This window comes from Myotis davidii, unplaced genomic scaffold (genome assembly GCF_000327345.1).
Source record: "Myotis davidii unplaced genomic scaffold, ASM32734v1 scaffold88, whole genome shotgun sequence".
In the NCBI taxonomy this organism is placed as follows: Eukaryota; Metazoa; Chordata; class Mammalia; order Chiroptera; family Vespertilionidae; genus Myotis; species Myotis davidii.
In genome coordinates, this window is record NW_006300377.1 from 4,724,143 (window position 1) to 4,750,739 (window position 26,597).

The 26,597-nt window shown below is 46.6% G+C and overlaps 1 protein-coding gene across 1 annotated transcript in view; it reads left to right on the top strand.

Annotated features, from left to right (window-relative positions):
- Window positions 1–26,597, top strand: part of CSMD2 (CUB and Sushi multiple domains 2) — a 495,158-nt gene that overhangs the window by 320,910 nt on the left and 147,651 nt on the right. Inside the window, exons 16-22 of the mRNA XM_015572780.1 lie at window positions 6,662–6,800; window positions 7,749–7,936; window positions 8,701–8,889; window positions 9,076–9,192; window positions 16,485–16,700; window positions 18,073–18,261; window positions 23,691–23,860. Coding sequence (XP_015428266.1) covers window positions 6,662–6,800; window positions 7,749–7,936; window positions 8,701–8,889; window positions 9,076–9,192; window positions 16,485–16,700; window positions 18,073–18,261; window positions 23,691–23,860 — 1,208 coding nt within the window. The remainder of the gene's footprint in view (window positions 1–6,661; window positions 6,801–7,748; window positions 7,937–8,700; window positions 8,890–9,075; window positions 9,193–16,484; window positions 16,701–18,072; window positions 18,262–23,690; window positions 23,861–26,597) is intronic.

The window sequence follows — 26,597 nt, forward strand, 5'->3', positions numbered from 1 at the left end:
CCTTGCACCATTCTAGGAAGTAGGTTAGTTACGGTCCCCATTGGACTTAGAGAGGTTGAGTCACTTGCCCAGGATTCTCCCAGCTTGTAAGCGACAGAGCCAGAATCCAAACCCTTGGCTACACTGTCACTGTATATTTCCTGAATTATATCACTGGAGAGAGTATAATTTCAAACTTGTTTATGCAAGAGTTAAAATCATCCACAAAGAGGATGGAAAGCCGGTTTTCTGCTTCCCATGTCCCACTAGAAAATTATAACAAAAGGAGACATATTGTCTGTCGCAAAAGACAGAGATAGAACCCCCCCGTGGAAGCATCAGAAATTGACAGCATGGAACAAAATAACAGCAGTGAGACAAACATATCAGTCATGACATAAAGGTAATTAAACTCCTGATTAAAAGGCAGAGACTCAAGCTGGATTTTTTTTTAATGTTGTGTACAAGAAATACATGGGGGGAAAAAGAGGAGATAAATAATCTACAATGAGCGTGTATTTTCATTTTTAAAGCAATACTTCGTGGTTATAAAAGTTTAAATAACACACAAGTGCTATAAAGTTCAAAGTGAAAACACTCATTTCCCGATCTCACTCCCCAGAGGAAAATAGTTTAACAGTCTGGTATAAACACGTGTACATTTTTTCTCCATGTGTATACCAAATGTGTTCCTTTTACAATCAGAAAATGTTGAAGTTCTATAAAAAAAGAAAGAAGGTGAGTTCTCCCCACTCCCCAGAGAGGAATCTGAGTGATGGTTTTGCTCATTTAGGCCTCCAAGGAAGAAGTAAGGGTAGTTATGGAGCTTCTAACATTATGTTATTCAATCTTCTTGTCACTCTTGTAAGAAAAGTATTATTATGCTCTATACAATGGAACTGTGGAAGGCAGCGAGGGGAACTGACTTGCCCGAGATCACCCAGCTAGTACCAATTGAGCAGTTACCATGTGCTAAACACAAGGCCAAGTGCTTTACATACACTCTCCTGTCGAATCCTCCTGACAACCCTATGAGCTAGGTGCTGTTATTATCCTCACTTCACAGACGAGGACACTGAAGCACAGAGTGGTTAAGTAACTTGCCCAAGATCACACAGCTGAGTGAACAGGAGAGTCAGGATTCAAATCCAGAGATTCTGATTCCAGAACCATCCCTTAATCGCTAAGTGAGGTCTGTCTGATGCCAGAGTTCATTCTCCTTTCATTCTACAACCAAGTGGTGGAGGATGGATGGTGAGGGGTGCCGGTGGTGGTGGAGAAGCAGGGCTGAACAGAGTAGAAGGCTGGGGAAAAGGCTTCCACAGCCGCTGGTCATTCCCACTGGACGCATAGTAGCCAGAGTGGGCATTCCCAAGAACCACAGTGGTTAGAGAGTCAAACCACCCCCGTGTACCCATCACACAACTTCAGCAATTACAAGATCACGGCCTAGTTTGTTTCGTTTTACACTCCCACCCACCACCACCCTGCTCTGGGTTATTGTGAAGCGAATTTCGGGCAAAATATTTCATCCACAGAATTTTAATGTGTATCCCTAACAGATAAAAAGAACTCTTTAAAACATAACCACAATACCATCATCTTAAAAAAATAATCACTGCCTGGCCAGCGTGGCTCAGTGGTTGAGTGTTCAAAAGGGCATGGTTCGATTCTGGTCAGGGCACACGCCCAAGTTGCGAGCTCGATCCCCAGTGTGGGGCATACAGGAGGCAGCTAATCAATGATTCCCTGTAATCATTGATGTTTTATCTTTCTCTCCCTCTCCCTTCCTCTCTGAAATCAACAAAAATATGTTTTAAAAAACGAACCTTTAAAAAAAATCCCTTAATACAATAAAATTTTCATGATTATTTAATCCTTTCCTTGATAATAATTTTTTTTCAAATCACCTGGTTAGGTTTACACATTACAGTTGGCTTAGAGTCTCAAGTCTTCTTTAATCCATCGGTGTCCACCTCCAGAGCTTGCAATTTTTTGTTAAAGAAGCAAGATCATTCATCCTCGTACACCGTGAATTTTGGCTATTACATCCTGGGAGGTCGTTTAACATAATCCTCTCTATCTTATATTTCCTTTAATTGCCAGGAAGATCTAGAAACTTCATCAAATTTAGGTTCTGTTATTGGGGCCAGAATATTTTATAGACCGGGCTCTGTGCTTCCATTGGAGAAACATAATGTCTGGTTGTCTCTCTTTTGGGGATGTTAGGAGTAATCAATGATCATAGCCTAGGGATTGCAAGCTGGCAACAGGCTACCATTTCTTCCTCTTTTATAAGCTGGGATACTTCCAGAAAACTTGCCCTCATCAACTGTGTGGTTACCCTGAGATAGAACTCCTAAAGGAAAGACAGGAGAAATACTTAATTATTTTCCTTTATTTACTTATTTTCATATTAATGAGTTGATTCCCTAACACCTCCAAAAGCTGAACATTTTTAAATATTATTAAAGTCTAATGGATTTAAATGTATTTTATATACTTAAATCATTGCTTTTATTACTTGAATCGACTCTCAAATTGTCCCATTGGGCAGTGGGAACCTTTTGAAATTTAGCCCGACCTCATCTTGACATTTTCTGTCCCTGACCTAGACCAACTGTTTCTCCAAGGAGCCCTAGTTGTTGTTTTTTAAGTGGAAAATTATATTTAGAATCTGGGCTCTAGCTTCTATTCCTAGCCTCTCTACACTGTGCACTCCTTCTTACTATTGAGTAAGTCCTTGTTTCTAAGTCTTTTCAATGAACAGAGCTAAGAAATCATTTTTAAGGATAAAATGCATCGTGGATTCACTTCATTTCCAATGTACAAACACGTTTTCCTTTTTACTTAACTTCATCGTGTCATATCTGTACCTCCTTTCTCTCTTGCTGAAAACCCCAGTGCCCTACACCACCAGCACAATTTCCCACCCACCATGCATACCCAGGAGTCTCAGAACTGTGAGGCCAGTACTACCTACAGCAGTGTCAGTACTGGAAATAGTTTACATTGGTTTTCTTTCAGTTTTTCTCCCCGTATCCTACTAGGGTTGCGCTATCAAAATTACAGTGTTTTTAATTTTTTCACTCCTTTCTTCATGTGTGATAATGCTACTAACTGATACAGGATTGTATTCATTTATTTCCTCTGGGGTTTTTTTAGTTTTGAGACATGACTTATCAAATGTCATTATTTCTTTTTAATTGTGCAGAATATTTACAAAGTTCCAAAGTTAAGCCTAAAAGAAGGTATATACTTGAGAGAGTCTAGCTTATATCCCTGGCCTCTGTACCCTGTTCACTCCCTTTTTCATAGGTAATGTTGAGATTTTAGGTTACTCTAATATTGATTGTTAATATGAGTAAATAAGTGTGTGTCTCCCACCCTTAGATATGGAATCATACTATACCCTTATTATTTACTTATCTATCTTGCTTTTATACCTAATAATATTAGTATATTCTAGGGATCCCTCCTCGACATTATATAGACTATTCCTCATTTTATGTTATAGATTCATAAATAGTCCATTTTGTTGATTACCCTAATTCATTCACTCAGTTCCCCATTGCTCAACATTTGGGCTGTTTTCAATTTTTTGCTATTACAAATAGTGCTGCCTTGTACAGCCATAGCTAGATAGATAGATAGATAGATAGATAGATAGATAGATAGATAGATAGATAGATAGATAGATAGATAGATAGATAGATAGATAGATAGATAGATAGATAGATAGATAGATAGATAGATAGATAGATAGAGATATCTCTATATATCTATATTTGTCATTTCATATTTTTCTGATATATCTTAGGGATAGAGTTCTGCAAATAGAATTTGTGGATCATAGAGTAAGTGCATTTGAATTTTGTTGGATATTACCAAATTTCCCTTCATAAATTTCCACCAGCTATATCCTAGGATACCTGCCTTCCCTCAGCTCACATGTCATCAGACTTTGGGTTTTGCCCACCTGATGAGAAATAATTTCTCATTGTAGTTTTAATGTGTATTTTCTTAGTGAGAGTGAGGTTTAGCCTCTTTTCAAATGTTAAAGAGCCATGCGTTTAGGAATCCTGCCCAACTCCCTGCCTGGCTACTGCCACCCTGGAATATGAAGATGAGCTAGAGAGAGTGACGGAGTGAATGAATAGAAGGGTCATTGGGCCATCATATGAGCAGGAGAAGAGATGAACCCAGCCAAGGTAATAAAATAACGCAGCAGAGAAAGAAGACAAAATACTGACAACCAAAGGCGGGATTTGGGTTTCCTTCGCTGGAGATTTTAGGGAGGGTTTCCTTGATAAATAGGCACTAAATGGAGAGTAGTTGAGGCAGGCGAGTGATTGTGATCTGTGGCTTCCTGGAAAGTGGGTGAGGAGATCACAGTACAGCAACCAAAGAGGCTGGGCCTGCATTGAGTTGGAGTCAAGAGAGAGTCCCTATATCTGCTGCAGTTCAGTCCCTGCAGGGGGACCCAGGGACAGAGCGCTGAGCATGTCTCTCCCACCTGCTCGGTCTCACGCATCCATTGGTGAAATAGAGGAAAGCTTTAGTAGTTTCAGAGAGATGGATGGACAGGATTTGAAAATGACGCTTATCCAGGAGGTGGTAATACCCACTTGCAATTTACTCTGCGTTTGATCTAGGTGCTATGCAATTACCTGTTTTCTCCAAGCCTCAGCTTACTAAAAACGGGTAATAATCCCTGCCTATAAAATGAGGATAATAACAGTATCCGCCTTTTAGTGTTGCAGTTGTCACAAGGATAATCCATAAGCCTGGCACGTGTAAGCTCTCAGTAGCCATGAGCTCATTACTGTCGGCCGTGGTTGTAGAACTGTTATATGCTGCAGGGGAATTTGGAGATGAGTCTTGAGGTTAAATCTCAGCTATAACTTCATTAGCTCTCGATCTAATCTCTTAGCCTATTTAGCCTTAGTTTTCTCCTCTGTGAAATGGAGATAATAAAGAAGTCAATGTCATGTCTCAGTATAGTTGCCTACTGTTATCATCACCATTATTATATTGTTTATTTTTTGTTAATTAAATTTCCCATTATAACTTTCTGTTAAGAATGCTTGGCAGTTAATTTAGATATTGCCAAGAAGTTTATAGAATTAAGAGAGGAACGGTATCCTGCGTTTGGCTGTATCTTATGAAACTGGTTGCCTGGAGGAATCCACAAAAACTTGCAGAGATAGAAGTGCTCTGTAGCTGTGTTCCCTTCCCGGTCTTGTTCAGGGCATCTGGCACCTGGTAGCCCCGTAGCAAGGAAATGCCAAGGAAGCTGGGCTCCTTTAACACTGGGAGGCTGCTCAGCTTGAGATCTCTGGGTTTATGCCGTTTTCCAGGGCTGAGTGCAGGCGCTAACTTGCTAACCAGGACTAGTGACCTAGCCTCCGTTAGCGTCAGCACTCTTAGCTGTAAGATGGAGAAAATAGAAGCCCCTCACAGGGTCTGTGTCTTGTGAAGACTGAACGTGATTATGGATGTGAAGCTAAATGCCCAGCACGAGTGGGCTCTCAGTCCATGGCAGTGGTGGTGACAGGAGCAGCGGCCCTGGGGGTGGGGAGGGAGGTGTATTAGTCAGGATGAGACGGTGTTCACAAGCAGCCCCCAGACCTCAGTGGCTTAAACACAGGAGTTTGTATCTCTCTGAGACTGCATGTAGAAACTGATGACACGGTCATCAACAGCTCTGCTCCTCAGAGTCACTCACAGGCCTTGACAGGACGTCCACTCTTGTTCCACAATCACCGAGGCAGGAAACGTCACAGATCATGCCCTGGCTCTTCAGGTTGCCACATGAACAGGACACAGGTCACTTCCGTAGTCACATGGCCTAGCATCACTTCGATAGCAACATACGACTATGTGCCTGAAGGAGGAGGACTGAAAGAGCGCTCGTGACCACCATGGGGGCCCAGGGTCTGGTTGCAGGAAAAGGCAAGAATGATGGCAAAGGTGTGGGTGAGAATGGGAAGCTGAGGAGAGGGAAGAATGGCAGAAAGACCAAGGGACAGTGATTACAAGCTTGGGAAGATCAGAGGTATGCCTAGACCATCGACATGGACGGCATTCATTTATCCTTCCATCCATTCATTGATTGATCGAAGAGATACTCGCTGAATTTTAGCAGAGAAGGACAACTGTGCCAAGCTCTGGGCTAAATGCTGGGCATCCTGAGTCGTGTAAGGTAATGATAGGGTCCCTGCCCTCACGGAGCTCACAGTGGAGTAGGTCCTGCTGGTGCTCCAAGCAGCGGGCTCTGCCCACTCTTCAGCGCCAGAGCGCCAGGTACTGGGTGTGGGGGTGGCCGGGAGGGCAGGCGGGTCTCAGCCTCTGCCACAGGCCTGGCAGCCAAGCGAGGAACAAAGCAAAGACCAGTGTGACCCAAGTGCTAGCTGTACTCAGCCCTTCTAGAATGGCAAGGACTTTGTTTGAAGGGTCCTTTTCATTCCTCCCCTCTGGTCTTTAATAAAACTCCAAATGATGCAAATGTACATATCCATACGGGTCCCGGTAAACGAAACTCACAGTTTATATAGTTTACATAGTTTTTCATAGACACAAAAACAGTGCTTGTATGCGGACACATTTTATAGAGAGGGCTTTTGTCTCTTTGTTCATTTGTCCCCCCAAGAAAGCTGCTTCTCTCCCTTCTGTCCCCCAGCTCCCTGCGGTGGTCATCTGACTTCGCCGAGTGGCACCATCCTGTCCCCGGGCTGGCCTGGCTTCTACAAGGATGCCCTGAGCTGCGCCTGGGTGATCGAAGCCCAGCCTGGCTACCCCATCAAAATCACCTTCGACAGGTGCTTGCAACCAGAGCCTCAGGGGAGGGGTGAGAGGTGATCTCCATCGAGTGGCGTGGGAGGGCACCTGGGGTGAGTGGGGACCAGCCCTGATGCTGCCCTGTCAGCAAGTCAGAGAACACGAACAGGCTGCCCTGGGAGGGGTACACAGTGCTGGCTTTGCCCTTGGCCTTGGCCCCAGGGGTGGGGTTTGTGCTGTTTAAGGGACCTTGACTTGAGGGGTGAGGAAAAGGCTGAGGGTGTCAGAGGAGGGAGAGTGGGCAGATAGACGGCATGAGATGTGGAAGGAGGCATTAGCATCTACGGAGCATAACCCTGAAATTTCTAGGGTGGAAATGTGGCCTTCCTGACCTCTGACCCTAATCCTGCCTTGTCCCCACGTCCAGCTCCCACCAGGTTATGTCCCTTAAGTGGGGAGAGAAGCCACCCTAATATGCATACAAACTTTAGACAAAGCATTCCTGGTCTAGAAGAGCAGTCCGAAAACTTTTCTGTGAAGGACCAGATGTAAATATTTTAGGTTTTGTGGGCTCTTATGGCTATCTATCACATATACTTTGCTTTTTAAAAAAATATACCCCTTTATAAAGGTAAAAAGCATTCTTTGCTCTCAGACCATATAGAAACAGCCTACAGAGAAGGCGTGGCCCTGGCCTGGAACATTCTAACCCCCCTGAGGCTAGTCCTTGTGCCTCTAGGCCTCAGGATGGGAGACAGCCCAGGCCACAGAGAGGAGTGAGAGAGCTGTGTCCACTGTAGGAGGAGGAGGACTTAAATATGGTAGAGAAGGCCTCCACATCACTGGTGAAGGTGTGCAAATCATATTAAAATATCCCAGCCTGCCAAAATCTGATTGTTCTAAAGCCCTGGGTCAGACAGGGCCTTTTGTCATCTGCACATGAATAAGCCTCGGGTTTCTCACGAAGTCCTCATCTCCGTCTGCGGCAGATTTAAAACCGAGGTGAATTATGATACTCTGGAAGTGCGAGATGGACGAACATACTCTGCACCCTTGATCGGGGTTTACCATGGGACCCAGGTCCCCCAGTTCCTCATCAGCACCAGCAACTACCTCTACCTCCTCTTCTCCACCGATAAGAGTCACTCGGACATTGGCTTCCAGCTCCGCTATGAGAGTAAGTCTCGGGGGGCAGATGGCAGGGTTTGCCCGGTGGGTGAAAGGCCCAGGACCAGTAGTCTCCCCTCTTGGCCCCATCCCAGGGCATTCTCAAGGCTGTGCTCCTCAGGAGACCCTCCCTGGCTCTCAGCATCTCTCAGAGCTCAGCCTTTAGAGAGAATGAACGTTTCTTGCCAAAGAGCCTTTAGAAAGAGTTGAACCCTCAGAAGCAGTGAAAGCTGACGGCCTGCACACCGTTCCTTGTGGGCACGCAGCAAGGCCTCTTTCATGTCAGATAATTAGGGGGTGCCATGTTGGGGACCGAGTATTTGCAGACCGTGAGGTAAAAGTGAGCTGACATCTCCCACTCACTCACCTTTCCTCATCACCTTCTGCATTCATTGCTGGTGCCTATATTTAGAGAGATTGATGTCAGTTCAGTTCTGCAGGCCACTGTAGGAAGTATGGCCGAGAGCCATTAAGACAGGGTCATTTTCTTACTCGAGTTTATATCCATGTTGCAAAGCCTTAGCAGACACTCAACCTATGCTTATTGAATGAATGAATGAATGAATGGATGATCCAGCCAACTTGTTTGCTCTGATCAGTCGTCAGATATTCTCTTGGCAGATATTGACAGCACATTTGATGAGTAGGTGAATGGTAACTTAAGCCTGCTGTGAAGCTGGCCTCTCCTCCCTCCCTCCCTCCCTGTCTGATCAGCTGGGGTCCCTCTATGGGGACGGTGAGCTGTCTTTTCCAGCTGTGGGCTCTCTTTTCCAGCTATCACCCTGCAGTCTGACCACTGTCTGGATCCGGGGATCCCCGTAAATGGGCAGCGTCATGGAAATGACTTCTATGTGGGCGCTCTGGTGACTTTCAGCTGCGACTCGGGCTACACATTAAGTGATGGGGAGCCCCTGGAGTGTGAGCCCAACTTCCAGTGGAGCCGGGCCCTGCCCAGCTGTGAAGGTGAGACACATTATCGGGCATTAACGTAGCAGATTCCTTTCCTGCCACGAAAAACCAGGGGGCACTGACTCTCCCACCATCAGTGAGGGTTGTGGGTTTGAAAAGAGATGGAGGGCAGATTCCCAGAGGATTGGGGGGAGCTCCTTGAGCCAGTCCAGTCTTTCACTGCCCTCTTAACTCCTGTAGCTCTCTGCGGTGGCTTCATTCAAGGCTCCAGCGGGACCATCTTGTCACCAGGGTTCCCCGACTTCTACCCCAACAACTTGAACTGCACCTGGATGATCGAAACATCGCATGGCAAGGGTGAGTGTTTTAGGGCCATTGCAGTATTAGGATATGACACGGTCAGGACCCCACATTCCCAGGTCAGAGTGACCACAATAAGGATCTCCCTACATAGTGACCTCTGGGCTTAGTCTGAGTTTTTCTCACCAATAAGAAAGATCCCAGAACCTTTCTCTTCGATCACAGAACTCACAAATAGAATGTTTTAAAATAAGTGTTTTTAAGATCAAAATCCCCATGAGGGAAGAAAGAGATCTTAGATATTCCAAAATCTCAAATCCTTAGCGCGGGAATCTGCTCTGAATTACTCCCCCTGAGACAGTGACACGCCTTCTGTCTAAAACGTCTAAACATGTTCAGTGGTGGGGAATTGGCCAACTCATCCAGCCAATGGGTACCTTTTTTTTGATAGATCTGACCCCTCTTAATAGCCTGTTAGGTGCCGCTGAAACTTCCTTCCTTGTTCTATGTCCTCCGGGAAATAGGATGCATCTGCTCCCTCTTCCTCGTGTCCACCCTTCCGATACTGGAATAGCCGTTCTCTTCACCCGTCACTCAGCTGTCCTCACCAAGCTGGACCGTTGCCTCGCCTTCTCTAACAGAAATGGTCTTTGGGTGTCCAAGAACAAAGGAGGGGTGCTGGTTGCAAAATAAACATTAATTAGTATACTCTTTCATTCAACAAATATTGATTGAATGGCACCTGTGTGGCAGATACCAGGTCTGGGAATAAACAATGGCCAGACAAATATGGCTTTGACCCTCAAAAGCCTGTTCTTTTTTTTTTTCTTCAAATATATATTTTTTTATTGATTTCAGAGAGGAAGGGAGAGGAAGAAAGGGATACAAACATCAATAACGAGAGCATCATTGACAGCTGCCTCCTGCATGCCCCCTCCTGGGATTGAGCCCACAACCCAGGAATGTGCTCTGACCAGAAATTGAACCGGTGACCTCCTGGTTCTTGGGCCGATGCTCAACCACTGAGCCACATTGGCCAGGCAGAAGCCTATTCTGAAATTCATCTAGAGTCTTGGTTCTTAGCCCCTCTGCACTTTGGCAAACACCTTGTGCATAGCTCACACCCTGGAGATTGTGATTTTTTATGCTGGAGGTGGAAACCAGCCATCTATGTTTTTAGAACGCTTCACTGTTAATTCTGACACATGCCCTTAAATAAGAACCTCTGATCTACAAGAATGAACATGTAGAAAAGCCAGAAAAAAATTTTTAAGATATTACAATGTTGTTATGGTCTAAAATAATTTTACAATTTAGTGTGAGTATAGGAGTGAACACATGAATCATGGGGGAGAATAAAGGTCCAGAAAAAGGGATGTGTGTGTGTGTGTATGTGTACATGAGAGAGACTGTCTTTAATATGTGATTAAAGTGTCATTTCTAATCTACTGAAGAGAGAATGGATTATTTACTAAATGGTTTTAAAACAGTGGGCTTAAAGCCCTAGCTCGCTTGGCTCAGTGAATAGAGCGTCAGCCTGCAGACTGAAGGGTCCTGGGGGTTCAATTCTGGTCAAGGGCACATGCCTGGTTGTGGGCTTGATCCCCAGTAAGGGGCATGCAGGAGGCAGCTGATCAATGATTCTGTCATCATTGATGTTTCTATCTCTCTCCCCCTCTCCCTTCCTCTATGAAACCAATAAAAATATATTAAAAAAAAAAACAGCAGCTTAAACATTTGGAAAGAAAGAAACAAATTATACCTCAAATATTTAACCACATAAACTCCAGTCCTCGAACATGGAACTCTAACCTCAAATAGGGACATATTTTAAGAATATTTTGACACTGAAAGTAGAATCCATAAAAGCAAAGACTGTTAGATTTGATTAAGTAGAACTTCGAATGGAATTATTATTTTTTTAAGCCATTAAAGTTTCAAGTAGTAACTAAATGAAAATATTTGCAACATATAATCTACTCAGGGTTCCCAACCTTCGGCATGAAAAGCTCTTAGAATATTGAAGAAACTATTCCTGCTCTCCGGGACTATAAAATGAACAGATCTATAGACTAACGTTTCACAATAGAGGGAATACCACTGAAAAGACATCGCCTCCACTGATAGTGAAAGAAATGCAAACTCCACCTGGAATGAAACACATTTTCCTTTTCAAGTTGGCAAAGAAGATTGTAACCGTGCACAGTCAGTGTGGAGCCACGGAGACGCTCTTTCACCGCTGACGTGTGAGATGGTTGAAACTTTCAGAGGGGATTCGGCGACGTGGATCAAAAGTCTTAAAAATGCACGTTCCTGCCCTAGCCGGCTTGGCTCTGCAGACTGAAGGGTCGCAGGTTTGATTCCGGTCAAGGTCACATGCCTGGGTTGCAGGCTTGTGTGGTTGCAGGGGGGTGTGCAGGAGGCAGCTGATCAATGATTCTCTCTCATCATTGATGTTTCTGTCTCTCTCTTTCCTCTCTGAAATCAATAAAAATATATTTTAAAAAATGCATGTTCCATGGCACCCAGCAACTCCACTTCTTGAAATTGACCTGAAGAAGAAAAATAAACTGTGCATCCAGGTTTCGCTGCAAGGATGTCTCCTAAAACATACTGTTAATTGAAAAATTAGAAACTATTTAAATGTCTGTCAGTAAGGAAATGATAAATATATGGTGCAGCCACATATTACCTGGTACATGTAAAGTGTACTACTTATATAAGAAAAGAAATTTTGAAAGAAAAGCCAACGTATAGCCCCATCTAAGAACTGAAGCGCTTTCACTTTTGCCTTCAATGGGCCGACCTGCAGCTCCTTGGGCAGGGCAGGACCCGGCAGCTGTCAGGAGCGGCCAGTTGTCCCCTTGTCCCCACAGTATTGTTCTTGAGCGGAGGGATCAGGACAGAGTCTTTGCTCATCCTGCAGAGCCGTTTGACCGCGCCCGAGCTGGAAGCTGCTCCGTGACGTGAAGAGGGAAAGATAGGCAGTCCTTTCCATCCCTCGAGGAACAGCCCCTCCAGTCATGATTTTCTCTTCCTGGGCCCCTGTCATTCAGGGCCATGTGTTTCGTCTTTGCCTGGAAGTCAATGGAGTTCAATAGGTTTTTAATACTTATTTGACACTTGCACTCATCCTGGGTGCTAGGAAAAAATGGCCACTGAGTGTTGCCTGCCTTCGGAAAGGTTATGGTCCAGTGGCAGAGAGAGGAAGCCTAGAGATCTCTGATCTAGCAGGGCCAATGCCGAGATGGAGCAGAGAGGTGGGGAGCATCCAGAGGCCAGCCCAAGGTGGAAGCAGACCTGAGCTGAGACGTAGGCCATTCTTCCAGGATGAGTGGGAATTGGCCAGATGAAAGGGGTTCCAGGCAGAAACAACAAGAGGTTAGTGACCTACCACCGGGTCATTTAAAGGCTTTGCCTAATGTTTATGAAATTGTAGAATAGCCAGCATGGCCCCTGAGTACCTTTCTCAGCCTCATCCTGAGCTCCATAAACACTAAATTCTAACTACGCTGAGCTTTCAGTTCCCAGAACTTTCCGGGCTTTCTTTGCTCTCAAAGCTTTACACAGCGGGTTGATTTTCTTCTCTCTGACTCTTCCTCTTCCCTCCGTCCTCTCTTCTGCACTGTTCCCCTTGCGTGGCCAACACTTCATCCTCTTGAATTCACCTCCTCTAATGAGCCTTCCCAACCCCTCTTCCCAGCCTTAGGTCTGGGTTGGGCTCCCCTCTGGGGACCCCAGTGGTCCTGCACCTTTCCAGGTCCACCGTTGGCTCCACTGCACAGAACTTGCATTTTTATCCTCTGTCTCCCCCTCGGACTCAGTTCTTTGAGACACATGTCTGCCTTGTCTCCTGCAGTTTTCCTGTCTCGGCTCTATGCCTGGCTCATAAGAAACTCAAGAAATATCTATATGAATTGAATTAGAGTGAACCCAGACCCTCTCCAAGAGGGCGCTGCTTGTAAGAGCATTTCGGGTAAATAGACCTATTAGGCTCCTCACTCTGTTTGCTCCCCAACAGGCCGAAGGCTATCAGTAGAAACTCAGAACTCTGGGAAATGCAGAATTATTTGTTTGCCACACACCCAGCCCACGGGAACAGCCAATTCCGGAGCCCAGAGAAGGTATCCTTGCTGAGACCCCAGGATTGGCATATTTCCTAAACCCCACAAGATGGTCTGGGAGTCAGATGAGCTGAGCAAAGAGAACACCTACCATGTGCCAGGCATGGCGCTTGGCATATGCTGTCCCTAACACTCCTCACTCCAAGGATTATATGTCTCCTGAGAGGGTGACACTGTCATCCACATATTGTAGTTGAGGAAACTCAAACTCAGGGTGTGCTGAGCAGCTGTGCCCCGGCCCCTCAGCAGGTGGGTGGGCTCTGACACAGGTCTGTCTCCCTCCGAAGCCCTGTCTTTCTGCTCCGGCCTGGGGTCCACGTCCTTCGTATGACTCTGCGTGGTTCACTCCAGTGAAGTATTCGTTTATGTGTAACTGTCACACCAACTCTGGATTCAAGTGCCAACCTGGGGCCTCGCTTTCTGTGACAATGTCTTCATTTTCTCACAGTGGCCAGAAGAGCCCCAAGCAATCAGCACAGCTGGGAAGCCCAAGGGTTTCATCTCAGTTGTTTACTCATCCTTAGAATCCCTGCCAAGCGTTCCCTCCTAGGGAGGGCTGTGTTTGCGTGCAGAAGAAGAGAGTGCAAGGCGAAGCGCTTCATCAACTCCGCTGCCCCTCTTACTGCGTCTGGCCCCTCTCCACCAGCCCTGCGTTCCAGCTACGAGGGGAAGGGCCTACATTCCACAGAGCCTGCCCCAAGCTCTGTAGACCAAGAACCGTTTCCCATTTGCACACGTTTGTGTGTCGGGAGGATAGGATCCATGCGAGCTCACATACCCATGTGTCTCCAAGCATGCTCACACTCGTCATGTCAAGGACCGCAGTCCCTGGGAAGCCTTCCCAACCTCCAGACACTTTTGCTCACTCTTCCTGGGCTCCCACTCTGGATTCTCCCTATCGATGGTCCGTCTCCTCCACTAAACTGGCAGATTTTTCTCAATGTTCCCCACAGACCTGGCACTTAGTATGTGCTTAGGATCTGTTTGAACAAATAGAAGGATGCATCTCAGATACCTGGGCACAGACCATTTACAATCCGCATCTCTGGTCCCACCACCTCTTCTGCTCCTCCACCCCCTACCCACAGAATCCCAAATACACCAGGCTCACTAGCTTCTACCAGCAGTGAGGCCAGACTGAACACATCTAGAATGCTTTAGCATTAAGAGCTTGGATCCAACTGTCATTTATCAAAAAACGTGTCAGTAATTATCTAGCAAAGTATTTCTCAAATGGCTGTGTGCCTACAGATCACCTGCGGGTCTTGTTAGCATACAGATTCGGACTCAGGTCAGTGGCCGAGGCCGAGGCCCTGCATTCCTAACAAACTCCCAGGCGATGCCCCTGCTGCAGGTTCATGGACTCTGAATAGTAATTGGGTCCAGCACCCACTCCTCATCTACCCGAGTTCCTGCCCTGGCACATCTGCCACATACACTCCCACGGGCACACACACTTGTGGGTGGACATGCACTTACACGTATGTACACCCAGTACAACTGCTTTATCTGGATAAGTTCAAGGGTTGCTTTGAGTGTTCAGAGCCTGCTGCTTTGTAACCTTTTTCACACCCGCCACTTCTTGCTACTGGGTCTCTTTCTGTGGTGTGAGAAGCAGCATCGTGTAGCAGCTTATTGCACAGCCTCTGCGGCCGGATGACCTCCGTTCAGATCCAGCTCAGCCACCTGCTAGCTGTGACCTCGGACAAGTGGCTTTCTCTTTCTGTGCCTCCGTTTCCTCAGATGTAAAATGGAGATGAGAATAATCGTACCCATGCCATAGCAGCATTAAATGAGTTCTCATATCTCCCCTTCTGATTGATAGGGGCCTACCACAGAATAACAAGAGTGTGTAGGACGGTGACACACAAATGTTCATGAATATTATTGTTTTCATTTAGTGTCCTTCACCCCTTCCCCTCAGTGGAGCGCTCCCTTTCTCTTCCTCTCACTGCTCCTCCTTCTGCCTGTCTCCCTAATGCCACTCCAGCCCAAGACTCCATTCTGCCCCTTCTCTGACGCGCTTCTACCCTCCTCCGGCCCCTTCTCCATGCTATGGCTTCAAATAGCACCTATTGGATGGCGACTCCCAGATCTGCTGCTGTAGTCCACCTTAATCCCAAACCCCAAATCTGTGCTCCCAGGTGCACAGAACCTACTAGCTATCAATGCTTAGATGTTGATAACACGAGTGTTCAAAGCTAAATCCATTAGCCTCCCACCACCTGCTATCCCAGGTAGCGAAATACATCACCTTCCTTTGCGTCAAGACACTCTCAGTCATGCCTTCATTTCTCCTTTGCACCTTTGCTGCTATTCCTACCTATCGCCCTCCCTGGGGTCTTCTGTCCATTTCCTTTTCTCAGCCCCCCTGCCCCTCTTGCCCATGGCTGCCATCATTCTAACTGTTCTCTCTGCCTCTTCTCCCTCCACTTTGCCCTCCTCGCAGCTATCAGCATCTTACTAAGCCTGAAATCTGATACACTCTGGATAGGTTGGCTTCTCATTGCCCCAGAAAAGTATCGGGCCTCACCCCAGCCTGCCTTCCCAACCTCTATTCCAGATTGTCCCTGCTGAGTGTGTCCAGCCACACCGTGCGGTTCCCTGAGCCCCGGAACCCACAGCTCCTTCACACACACACCAGTCCCCTGCCTGGGACGCCCTCTCCCCTCTTACCTGGTTAAGCACTACGCATCCTTTTAAGACCCAAGTCATATGTGTACTCCTTAGCGAGGCTGTCCTACACTCCCCTCTTCCTGCTGCAAACTGCTTCCCATTCTGCACCCCCTTCCCGTGGCATCTGGCCTGTGTTCATTATAGCAATCATCACTCTACTATAGCTATTTGTTTAATGTCTTGTATATCCCCTTGCACCTACCTGGCCCTGGATCCTAGCCCATAAGAAGCACTCAACAAATATGCAAATGCTTGTGAATGAATGAATGAATGAATGGCGATGAAGCAGTCTCATTGAACTAGCCATAAATCTCCCTTTCAAATTTTGACAACTGTGAAGCAGTGTGCTTCTCCGTGGCCAGACCTGTGGGCAGTGGTGTGACCCAGTTCATTCTGGTTCATTCATTCAGGTTCACCCACATGGACTCATCAGTGCAGGCTTGTACTTCTGCACACCCACACTTACGGATTGAAAATGTTTGTGGAAGACCTGCCCTGCAGCTGTGCTGCTTCAGCCATCTCACCATCACCCTTCTGGTCTCTTGGCAGGTGTGTTCTTCACTTTCCACACCTTCCACCTGGAGAGTGGCCATGACTACCTCCTCATCACTGAGAATGGCAGCTTCACCCAGCCACTGCGGCAGCTGACGGGCTCACGGTTGCCAGCCCCCATCAGCGCTGGTCTCTATGGCAACTTCACCGCCCAGGTCCGCTTCATTTCCGACTTCTCTATGTCCTATGAAGGATTCAACATCACCTTCTCAGGTAATGCCTGTGAAGGTCCCTTGGGGGAAGGGTACCCCGTCTCGCTCTCTGCTGCCAGCCCTGGTCTCCCAGCAGAGGGATAGTGCTGCACGCTCCAGTCTCCGGGAGAAAGACCTCCTGGCGGCAGTGACTGATGGCTGGGTTAGACACTGGACAAACGCCCTGTAATGGGCTTGGGAGGAGTTAGCAGGTGTTGGGGGCTCTCCTTCTCTGTAGGTGTCTAGATCTCCCTCTGAGCATGACCCACCCAACTGGCTGGCCTAGAGGAATTCACAGAAGTCCATTCCTGCCCTAGTAATTCCAGATACTTCTTTCTCCCAATTCCACTTCTATTTAAGAGGCCAGCCATTTAGAAAAGAGGAGAGGAAGAAGGGGGCTGGAAGGTAACGTACCAGAGTGCTTTCGTTTTATTTGGGCGTCTTCACCCATGCTGACCTAGAAGTAATAGGTATTTGTCTGTGTTTAGGAATCCTGAAAAGAAAACTCTACTGTGGCATTCAGGAAGAAAACAAGACCCTTTGCTCCTCTAGTACCAAGTCCCCTTTGCCGCTCTTATCCCATTGCTCCCCAAGGTCCCCCCTTCCCAGCCAGGAACCGAGATATCAGATGGACTCTGCCAGGTTGGGCAAGAGACATCTGGCCTCTAGGAAGTGGGGCTGGCCTCCGATGAGACCTGGCCAGCCACTGTGCCTCGTCTGTCTGAGACAGACCCTCCTCCCCACCACACAGAGAGATGCCCTCGGGGACAGGGGGTGCTCACATCTATGCTGTCACTAGAGGTACGAGGCAGGTCCCGGGCCCATAAATGCCACTCCATTGCACTTGCCATCTGCCTCCAGTGCCAGCACCACAGAGGCAGCTTGGAGCGGAGCATTTGGATTCTTTTTCCAAGTGGAGCTTTCCCTCGACTGGGCCATACATTCTGACCCTTCTGAACCAGGCTGATTGCATTGAACTGGATGAGTGCCTTGGGAGAAAGAGGCAGGACAGTATGTACACCCTGCAGCTCAGGGTTAATATGGAGATGAAGGGGGAGAGGAGGGAGGGGTCAAGTCACAAGGAACCACAGAAATCTCCTGGGAAGTAGGTTCCAGAGCGCTGTACCCCTCTCCCCCCATTCATGGCAGTGAGGCATCCAGACCAGCCAAGGCACAGCCCGTGTGTCCCACCCCGCCTCACCACCGGTCTGTCAGCCTCTGTTTCTCCCAGGCTCTCTCCCCTTTTCCCTTTGCCTTTGTGGATCGCTGTGTGTGTGTGCTCTGTCTTTCATCTGTGCCTCCATCTGTCTTTCTCTCTGGATCGTCTCTCCCTGGTGTTTTCCTCTGTGACCCCATCTTCTGTCTCTGACCCCACTCTCCTGCTGCCCTTCCAGAATATGACCTGGAGCCCTGCGAGGAGCCTGAAGTCCCCGCCTACAGCATCCGGAAGGGCTTGCAGTTTGGTGTAGGCGACACCTTGACCTTCTCCTGCTTCCCCGGGTACCGTCTGGAGGGCACGGCCCGCATCACGTGCCTGGGGGGCAGACGGCGCCTGTGGAGTTCGCCTCTGCCAAGGTGTGTTGGTAGGTGGTCACGTGCTTTCATTTTGCTTCACTAATGGGGTGGGCCAAGCTTTAGTCAATCGGTGTGAGGTGGTGGAACACACACGGGCCAAGAGGCCAACAGGCCTGGGTTTGAGGACTGCCTTAGCCAGTTATCTGCAGTGGGGCCTTGGGTGGCCTAACCTCCTTCTGCTCCAGCCTCCTATTCCTGCTTCCTGAGCTGTTCCAAAGCCTGACCTGACCTGTGTAAAGTGGATCCATAGTAGGCACTCAAATGAAATTGACTTCCATACTGTCCCTCCCACCCCTAACACATCCCCATGGCTCCAGATGCCTCTTGCAGAAAAATCGGGGTAGAACACTGGTGCGGCCTGTAGGAAGGAGGTATGACCTTTGCCCATGGAGAGACCCACTCTGTTGGGGTAGAGGGCGCCTGTACTGGTCTGATGGGGGTGAGATCAGCTGTAAACCCAGGCAGCATTGAGATAAATTAAGTCAGCTCAGGAAGTGCCAGAGGTGGTTCTTTTAAAAAGAGTGGTCAGCAGAGGCCTCCCTGATGAGCTGACATTTTAGAAGCTTGGAGGAGATTCAGAAAACTAATCACTCATATCTGGGAGAAGACAGAGCAGAGGTCAAGGCCCTGAGCCTTGAGGAGCAGCGCAGAGGCCCGTCTGGAGCAAGCATCAGGGAGAATGATAGATGATGAGGTTAGAGCAGTGGTTCTCAACCTTCTGGCCCTTTAAATACAGCTCCTCATGTTGTGACCCAACCATAAAATTATTTTCATTGCTACTTCATAACTGTAATGTTGCTACTGTTATGAATCATAATGTAAATATCTGATATGCAGGATGGTCTTAGGTGACCCCTGTGAAAGGGTCGTTTGACCGCCAAAGGGGCCGCTACCCACAGGTTGAGAACCTCTGGGTTAGAGAGTTGGAACCAGGAGTCTGATCCAAGGCCCTTCTGGCCTCCCTGCCAGAGCCCTGGGCCCAGAGGGTGGGGAGAAATAGGGTGACCGCAGGGAGCAGGGACAATTGCTGGTTGGGCCTCATTGTAAGGTTGGCGGCTCTGCTTGCTTAATACTTGCCACATGTGGCTGCAAGGAGCACAAGCAGGATTAGTGGAGTACTTACCACGCTGGCTGGTGGCCACGGAGCTCACGCTCAGAGTGAAATAGTACAGAAAACTGCAGTTCGCCAAACAGATAAAAGCAACACTGCGCTGACAGAAGCGCAGCGGCATCATGAGGGCCTGGAGGTCAGCCTTGCTGGACACAACTCCATGGAGCCAGGGCCCTGCGGGGGACAGCTGCAGAAAGGCTGCGAGACGGGCTGGGCTCGAGCTGCACAGGCTCCAGGCTCCAGGTCAAGTCTCTGCTCTGCCACTCACAGCTGTTAGACCTTAGAGAGACCACCCAGCCTTAGCCCCCACTGGAGATAGCAGTATCCGACTCAGGCTCTATTCCCCATTCGGCGACATCATTTACATAGACTGCAGGGTGCCTATAATTATCATAATTTTGCCAATAACCTTTTTATATTATTTACTAGTAACCAATATCCAATCACCTTTTACAATCTCAGAAAGGAAACAGTGATACAAATAGATGCAGAATTCCATTTCTGACTAACTCATCCCAAAGTTTATCCTTTCTCCCGGAACCGTCCCTCTGAGCATTCAGCCACCCCGACTTGGGCACACATTCAGACACACACGTCTCTGCCCTGTGCAGGTTCAGTTTGTATCTAGCTGTTAGCAGCTCTTTTCTTCTCTGGGAAAATATCCTCAGCTAAAATGCACGCTCCCTCAGCTTTGCCCTTAATCTCATTGCATAAACTCATCCTTTAACTTATTATTCTAATTACTGTTTATTCGTGACACTTCACAGTGTTTTCATTGTTACATTTTTCTTCTGATGTACATGTTATTAATAACACAGCAATTATAATCCCCTCTAAGAACCACCAGCCCTGCCGCAGAACCGCAGGCTGCAGGTCTCATGGGAATGCCCACCAGGGAGGCTCCCAGCTGCCTTGTGCCCTGTGGGTGTAAATGGAACGACTTGGCCACACAGTGTTCCAGGAACAGTCACAGCTGAGAAGGAGATGAAAGCTCTGGGCTCTAATTCATGGTGTGATGGGGTGACACAGCCCCTGACCTCATGGACCCCTGAACTTGATGTGGAACAGACAGTCCTGAGCCCGGAGGACCCTGTCTGCCACACAGAGCCTGGCCCTGTCCTTGGGAGCTCCCATGTGATTGAGAAGACCTAACCCTCTGGCTCGGGCGCCCCGGACTGATGGATACGACACAGCCCCTGCCCTTAGTGAGACCTCTGCTGATGGGAATCACAGATGCCTGAACCAGCAGCAGCACTCTCCTGGGCATGTGACTGCTTGTTTCTCTGGAACATTTATTTGTTTCCACTTACTCTCGTGTTTGGCTTTTTAGTGCATCTGTTCGCTCACCTCCCCCGTTAACTTTGGAAACTCCCAGAAGCAAGTGCCACAACCCTCTATCCTCGCATTCCTTCCCTGATACGCAGGGCAAGCGCAAGGGGGTGAGGACCTGGTGATTGGCCCCATTCACAGCTCTCAACCCTGATTCCCTCCTTCTAAAGGTGTTGGGCATGTGGGGAGGAAGAGACGGTCCTGCTGGCAGAGATGGGCCTACAGCTGTTTTTCTGAAAACCAGGGACAGGAAGGGGAGCCAGTAATATGCCAAAGCCCATGTTTAAGGGAAGCCAATTTTTAGGAACTAGATGGAAGGCAAGAGGTGTCAGAAACAGTGCAGGTGCTATGAATATCAGGCAGCTAACACATGCTTCCCAAGAAATTTCTCAGGGTTTCTGGTAGTCCCAGAGCACAGGCAGTTAGGCCTCCAGATGGAAGCAGGTAAGCTGTGTAGATTCACTTGGGATCGATGAGGAAAGAAAGGAGGAATAGTACTTGTTAAAGGGCCTACTATGTGCTAACCACTCCCCATATGGTCACCTATTTTGTCATCAGATCTCATGCATTTATTTTCTGTAGTCTTATGAGGATGGTGTTATTATACAGACGAAGGCAGGTGAAGAGGTTGAAGTTTAGAGAGTAGATATAAGTTATCTCTCTGCCTCCAAACTCCATGCCAACCTCACTGAAGCACTTGCCCCTCCCTAGATGGAGGGAACTGTGGTGTGTCCCCAGAGAGGATGGAGAGCTGTTTTGGAGAGCCTCCCATGTGATGTGACTGAGTGATAAATGTCTGACTGTACATAGCCCTCATCACTCCCTCCCAAACCTCCCCCCTCATCTGAGGCACCCAGAAAATTTACATACTCTAGAAACATTTCTACCTAAATGGTCAGCAGCCCCAAGGGTACCTGCCCACCTCTGTCTAGCTTTATGCTCAGCTCACACATTCATCACGCACCTTGGGTCCATTTGCAAACAGGCCGAGGTTAGGTACTGGAAAGCTAGATCATGGCTATCTCGGGCAGTTCAGGGTATTCTAAGAAAATACCATGGATTAGGTGGCTTACAAAACAAACATTTATTTCTCACAGTTCTGGAGGCTGGGAAGTCCAAGGTCAAGGTGCCGGCAGATCCATTCTGGTGATGGCCCTCTTTTGGGTTTGCAGATGGCAGCTTTCTTGCTGTGTCCTCACATGGCACCGAGGACTCTGAACTCTCCCTCTGCTTATGAGCACACTGATCTCATCACCAGGACCTCACCTAAACCTAATTACCTCTCAAAGGTCGCACATTGGGGATTGGGACTCCAGCATATGAATATGGGATGAAACACAAGCATACAGTCCATAGTAATGACTAACCTAAAGTCTTAGGAAACTAAAGCCAGTCCTGACCTGGAAAGAACCCATTGAGAAAGTTGGGACTTGGTAGTGGAACATGGTCACTGTCTTCAAAGGTCTAAGAAGCAGCCTCGGGAACCAGAGAACACACAGGGCATAACCAAGCCTGAACGTACATCACATGCTTTGCTTACATTGCCCTGGCCTAGTACTCCAGGTTTAGGGTCATTAGAGGTGAATATATGGTCAAATCGATGGCCCATTGGATGACTTCAGGGTGCTTTCTGCCAAGGACTATGCTTAGAAGAGGCGATTCAGAGGAAGCCGACTTGTTACATCAGTTTCAAAGATTCAATAAATTCTCCAAATTACTTGTATGTCCAGAAAAAAAAATGGACCTGCCATCTAGACTTGTGTTTTAACATCCCTCTGAACCTAATTATTTTTAGGACTGTACATCTCCTGAGGTCAGTGTACTCTGTATTAATTTATTTGTTCATTTGGCAAGTATTTATTTTATAGATGATCTGGGCTAAGCCTTAAAAATTCATAGATTCATTAAGCATGACCCTAGCTCTCAAGTAATCATAGTTTGGGTGGGGGATCCAGACCAGTAACAAGCAACCAGGGTGCAGTGTTCTAGATGCTGTGATAAGGGGAATAACAGGGAGAGACTTCACAGTTATTAAAGACCTTGGGAAGCCAACTGCAGGGTTCTTCAACGCATGCCGTGCCACTGAGCTACTTCCCCTTTCCCTCTTGTCTGCTCATGGCCGCCCTGCCCAGGCACTGAACAGGCATTGGGCTATAGAACTATGACCAAGCCCTAAAAGATCCTCAGTGCAGTGGAGGAGATAGGAATAAGTCAAGTAAAATATGATAACTGCTACAAACAAAGTTATGGGGACAATGCAGAAGTAATAACTGATTCTTGAAGAGAAGAAAAATATTTGAGAAGAGGGTATGAATTCATTAGCCCATCGAAAGAACAGGGTTCCAGTGGGTCCGTGGGAAAAATTTCCCCTGAGCCCCTAAATTCCAGGACCAACAGGGATTGAGTTCTCAGCCCCCTCGTCTTCATAAATTGAGAGACTTGATCTAAATTGCAAAGCATACGGTTCTTTATCTTTAAAACTGGGACTACCTTATGGGATTGCTTGTTGTGACTAATGACTGAAATGATCCTTGTGAAGCTCTGAGATGCTAGCAATTATTATTCGATCTTGTCCTCTCTCAGTTTGTATCCTCCAGTACAGAAAGGCTTCGTGTCTCCTCACTTGGCTGCCGCCATCCTCCCCTGACATCCTCCTCGGTCATTTCTGTTGCTATGATACCATGTGAACAGGTGTGGGGAATGGCTGCTTCATAGCGCTGTGAAAGTAAATGGTATCTGATGGGTTTGTTTCTGTTTCTGCAGAAGAGAGACAGACAAACAGAATGAGAGAGATAAAGAAACCAGGCAGAATTGTAGGAGGGCAGGTGTTAAAAAAAAAAAGCCTTGATAAGCAGACAAATGGACAGATAAATAGGCATTTTGGCAGGTAGAGAGGCAAACAGCTTGTCAACGTTGTAAGGTTCTCCGGCGCTGTGAGCTGTTCTCCGGATGTAGCTGATGGGAGTTAATCTGTGATTGTTGTGATTCTCTTTCCAGCTGAGTGTGGGAATTCAGTCACGGGCACGCAGGGCACTTTGCTGTCCCCCAACTTTCCTGCGAACTACAATAACAACCATGAATGCATCTACTCCATCCAGACCCAGCCGGGGAAGGGGATTCAGCTTAAAGCCAGGGCATTTGAACTCTCTGAAGGCGATGTCCTCAAGGTAACGCTGGTAGATTGTTTAGCGCGTGTATGTTATAGTATGCAAAGGTGTGGTCAGCACTCACTCACCTATCTCTATGTGAATGACCCGAACTTTTCTTCTGCCCTCCTGAGTCCCAAGATATTACCCTCACTCACCTGGGAGAAAGTGAGAACCTAAAAGAGAAGGGGTATGTGAGTATCCCAGAATGTGGCTTAGGAGCTGACTGCTCTCAAATACATATGTGATTGATTATGGGTTGACCACATAATAAGAATAAAAGAATAATATATTCATTTAAAATGGCCAGTGGATCATGTTTTCCATTGTGAACTCTGACCATTAACCTGGGTAAAGAAGAGCTGTGTGCATGTGTGTGTGCACTAGTGTAGATAGGTTTGTGGATATAAATATATGTATAGATATGTTTTCACGTGTGTGAATCTGTGTCTAAGAATTCATTGGGTTTGAGGGATCTGTATCTGTGCATACTTGTGTCTGTGCATACTTGTGTGTGTGTGTGCGTGTGTGCGTGTGTGTGTGCGTGCATGTGCTTATGTATGCTTTGAGCACTTGTTTGGTTCACTCGTAGACTATTTCAGTGCATCATGATGACGGCCTATGTGTGGCAGTCGGGGCAAAGAAGGTAGGTTTAAGATACATGTGAGAGAAAGCAATGATAGGACTGGATGATAGAGGGGGTTATAGAGAGGAAATTGTTCAGACAATGAGCATACATATGACTTGTATTTGTGTGTGTGTGTGTGTGTGTGTGTGTGTGTGTGTGTGTGTTGATTAAGAGTGTATCTCCAGTAATGTGTGGTATGTGTGTATGCATATAATCAATGAGTTGACTGGAGGATTTATCAAAGAGCTGCCTTAATTAAAGTCGGTTATTAGGGAAATCTCACACAGAGTCTTCATTTTCATCCTAGGCCAGTACATTTTTTAACTCATTTTAATAGTCTTAAACCTCACCCACACACATACTCTAGCTGTCTCCCAGAACCATCGGATTTCTTGTATTCTGGCCCCTAATATCAGCAAGACAGGACAGACCTTTAAATGCAATAGTATGTAATGATAGTTCTATGCATGTGCCCATGAAGCAGGTGAATCTTCTACAGGCTCCCCTGAAGTGAGTGCAGGGACATAAAAACAGGAATGTCAGCGCTCTCTCTCTCTCTCTCTCTCTCTCTCACACACACACACACACACACACACATACACACTTTAGAAACAGGAGCAGGCACACACACACACACACACACACACACACTTTAGCACCAGGAGCAGGCAGAGCTCCTACTATGGCCTCTTCCAGCTTAACTCTTCTCACCCCACAGACTACTGGATATTTCCTTCCCCCACGTTGACTCTCCTTCTGTAATGTGCCCACAGAAAATCAGCTGGGTGTGTGGATGTGTAAATATGCAGTGGGTCAGAGGAAGGGACCCATCTGACAGTCAGAGCTAATTGCCCCTCTCTAAACAACAAAGGGAAACAAAAACTTTAAAAGCTCCTAATTTGTATTCCTAACAAGATTCGAGAGAATATTATATTTATGACACAAAAATAGGCAATAATGAAAGCAGAGCAATCTGAGACGAGGAAAGATTGAATAGAGATGAAAAACATGATCACCCAATTAAAAAATGGAATGGAGGCAATGAACAGAAGAGGGTAAACCACAAAAAAATGAAATTAGTTTATTATAAGATAAATTAGAGAGACTCTTCCACATCGCATAAGGAAATGAAAAAGAAGATGTGTTTATATTAATAAAATGTACAATCAATCCACAGTAAAACTTTATGTGCCAAATAATATACCATGAATAAATTAAATAAAAACTGCAGAAATGTAAAAAATTTTAATAAAGTTACAGTCACCATGGAAGACTTTAATATACCTCTGTTACTTTCTGGCATATAAGGATTTAGATAGCTTGAATAAATCCAAAGAAAGTACGAGAAAAAGACTTTTTTTAAAATATATTTTTATTGACTTCATAGAGGAAGGAAGAATGAGAGATAGAAACATCAGTGATGAGAGAGAATCATTGATGGGCTGACTCCTGCATGCCCCCTACTGGGGGTCAAGCCTGTAACCCAGGCATATGCCCCAGCCTGGAATCGAACCATGACCTCCTGGTTCATTGGTTGATGCTTAACCACTGAGCAACACTGGCCAGGCAAGAAAGATACTTTTAAAGATAAAGGCTAAATGACTAAAAAACAAAAAATAGCAATTATCAACAAAACCAATTATTTCTTTGAAAACTTTAGTAAAACAGACAAACCTGGCAGGACTGATCAAGGAATGAAGAAGTCACAAATATATAGTATTAACGATGGAATAAAGAACATAGTCATAGAAATTATGAAAATAGTAAAAAGATATTTAGGAACAACTATAAGCCACATATCTGAAAGCTTAGATGAAATGGAATTTTTTATATAGAGAAGTATTAACATCAAGAAAAAATTTGAGTAAACCAATAAATTACGATTCCCCCATATTCTCCCTCAAGGGCCCTGGGCCTAGACCAGCGGTTCTCAACCTGTGGGTCGCAACCCCTTTAGGGGTCGAACGACCTTTTCACAGGGGTCGCCTAAGACCATCGGAAAACACATATATAGTTACATATTGTTTTTGTGATTAAGCACTATGCTTTAATTATGTTCAATTTGTAACAATGAAATTGGGGGTCACCACAACATGAGGAACTGTATTAAAGGGTCGCGGCATTAGGAAG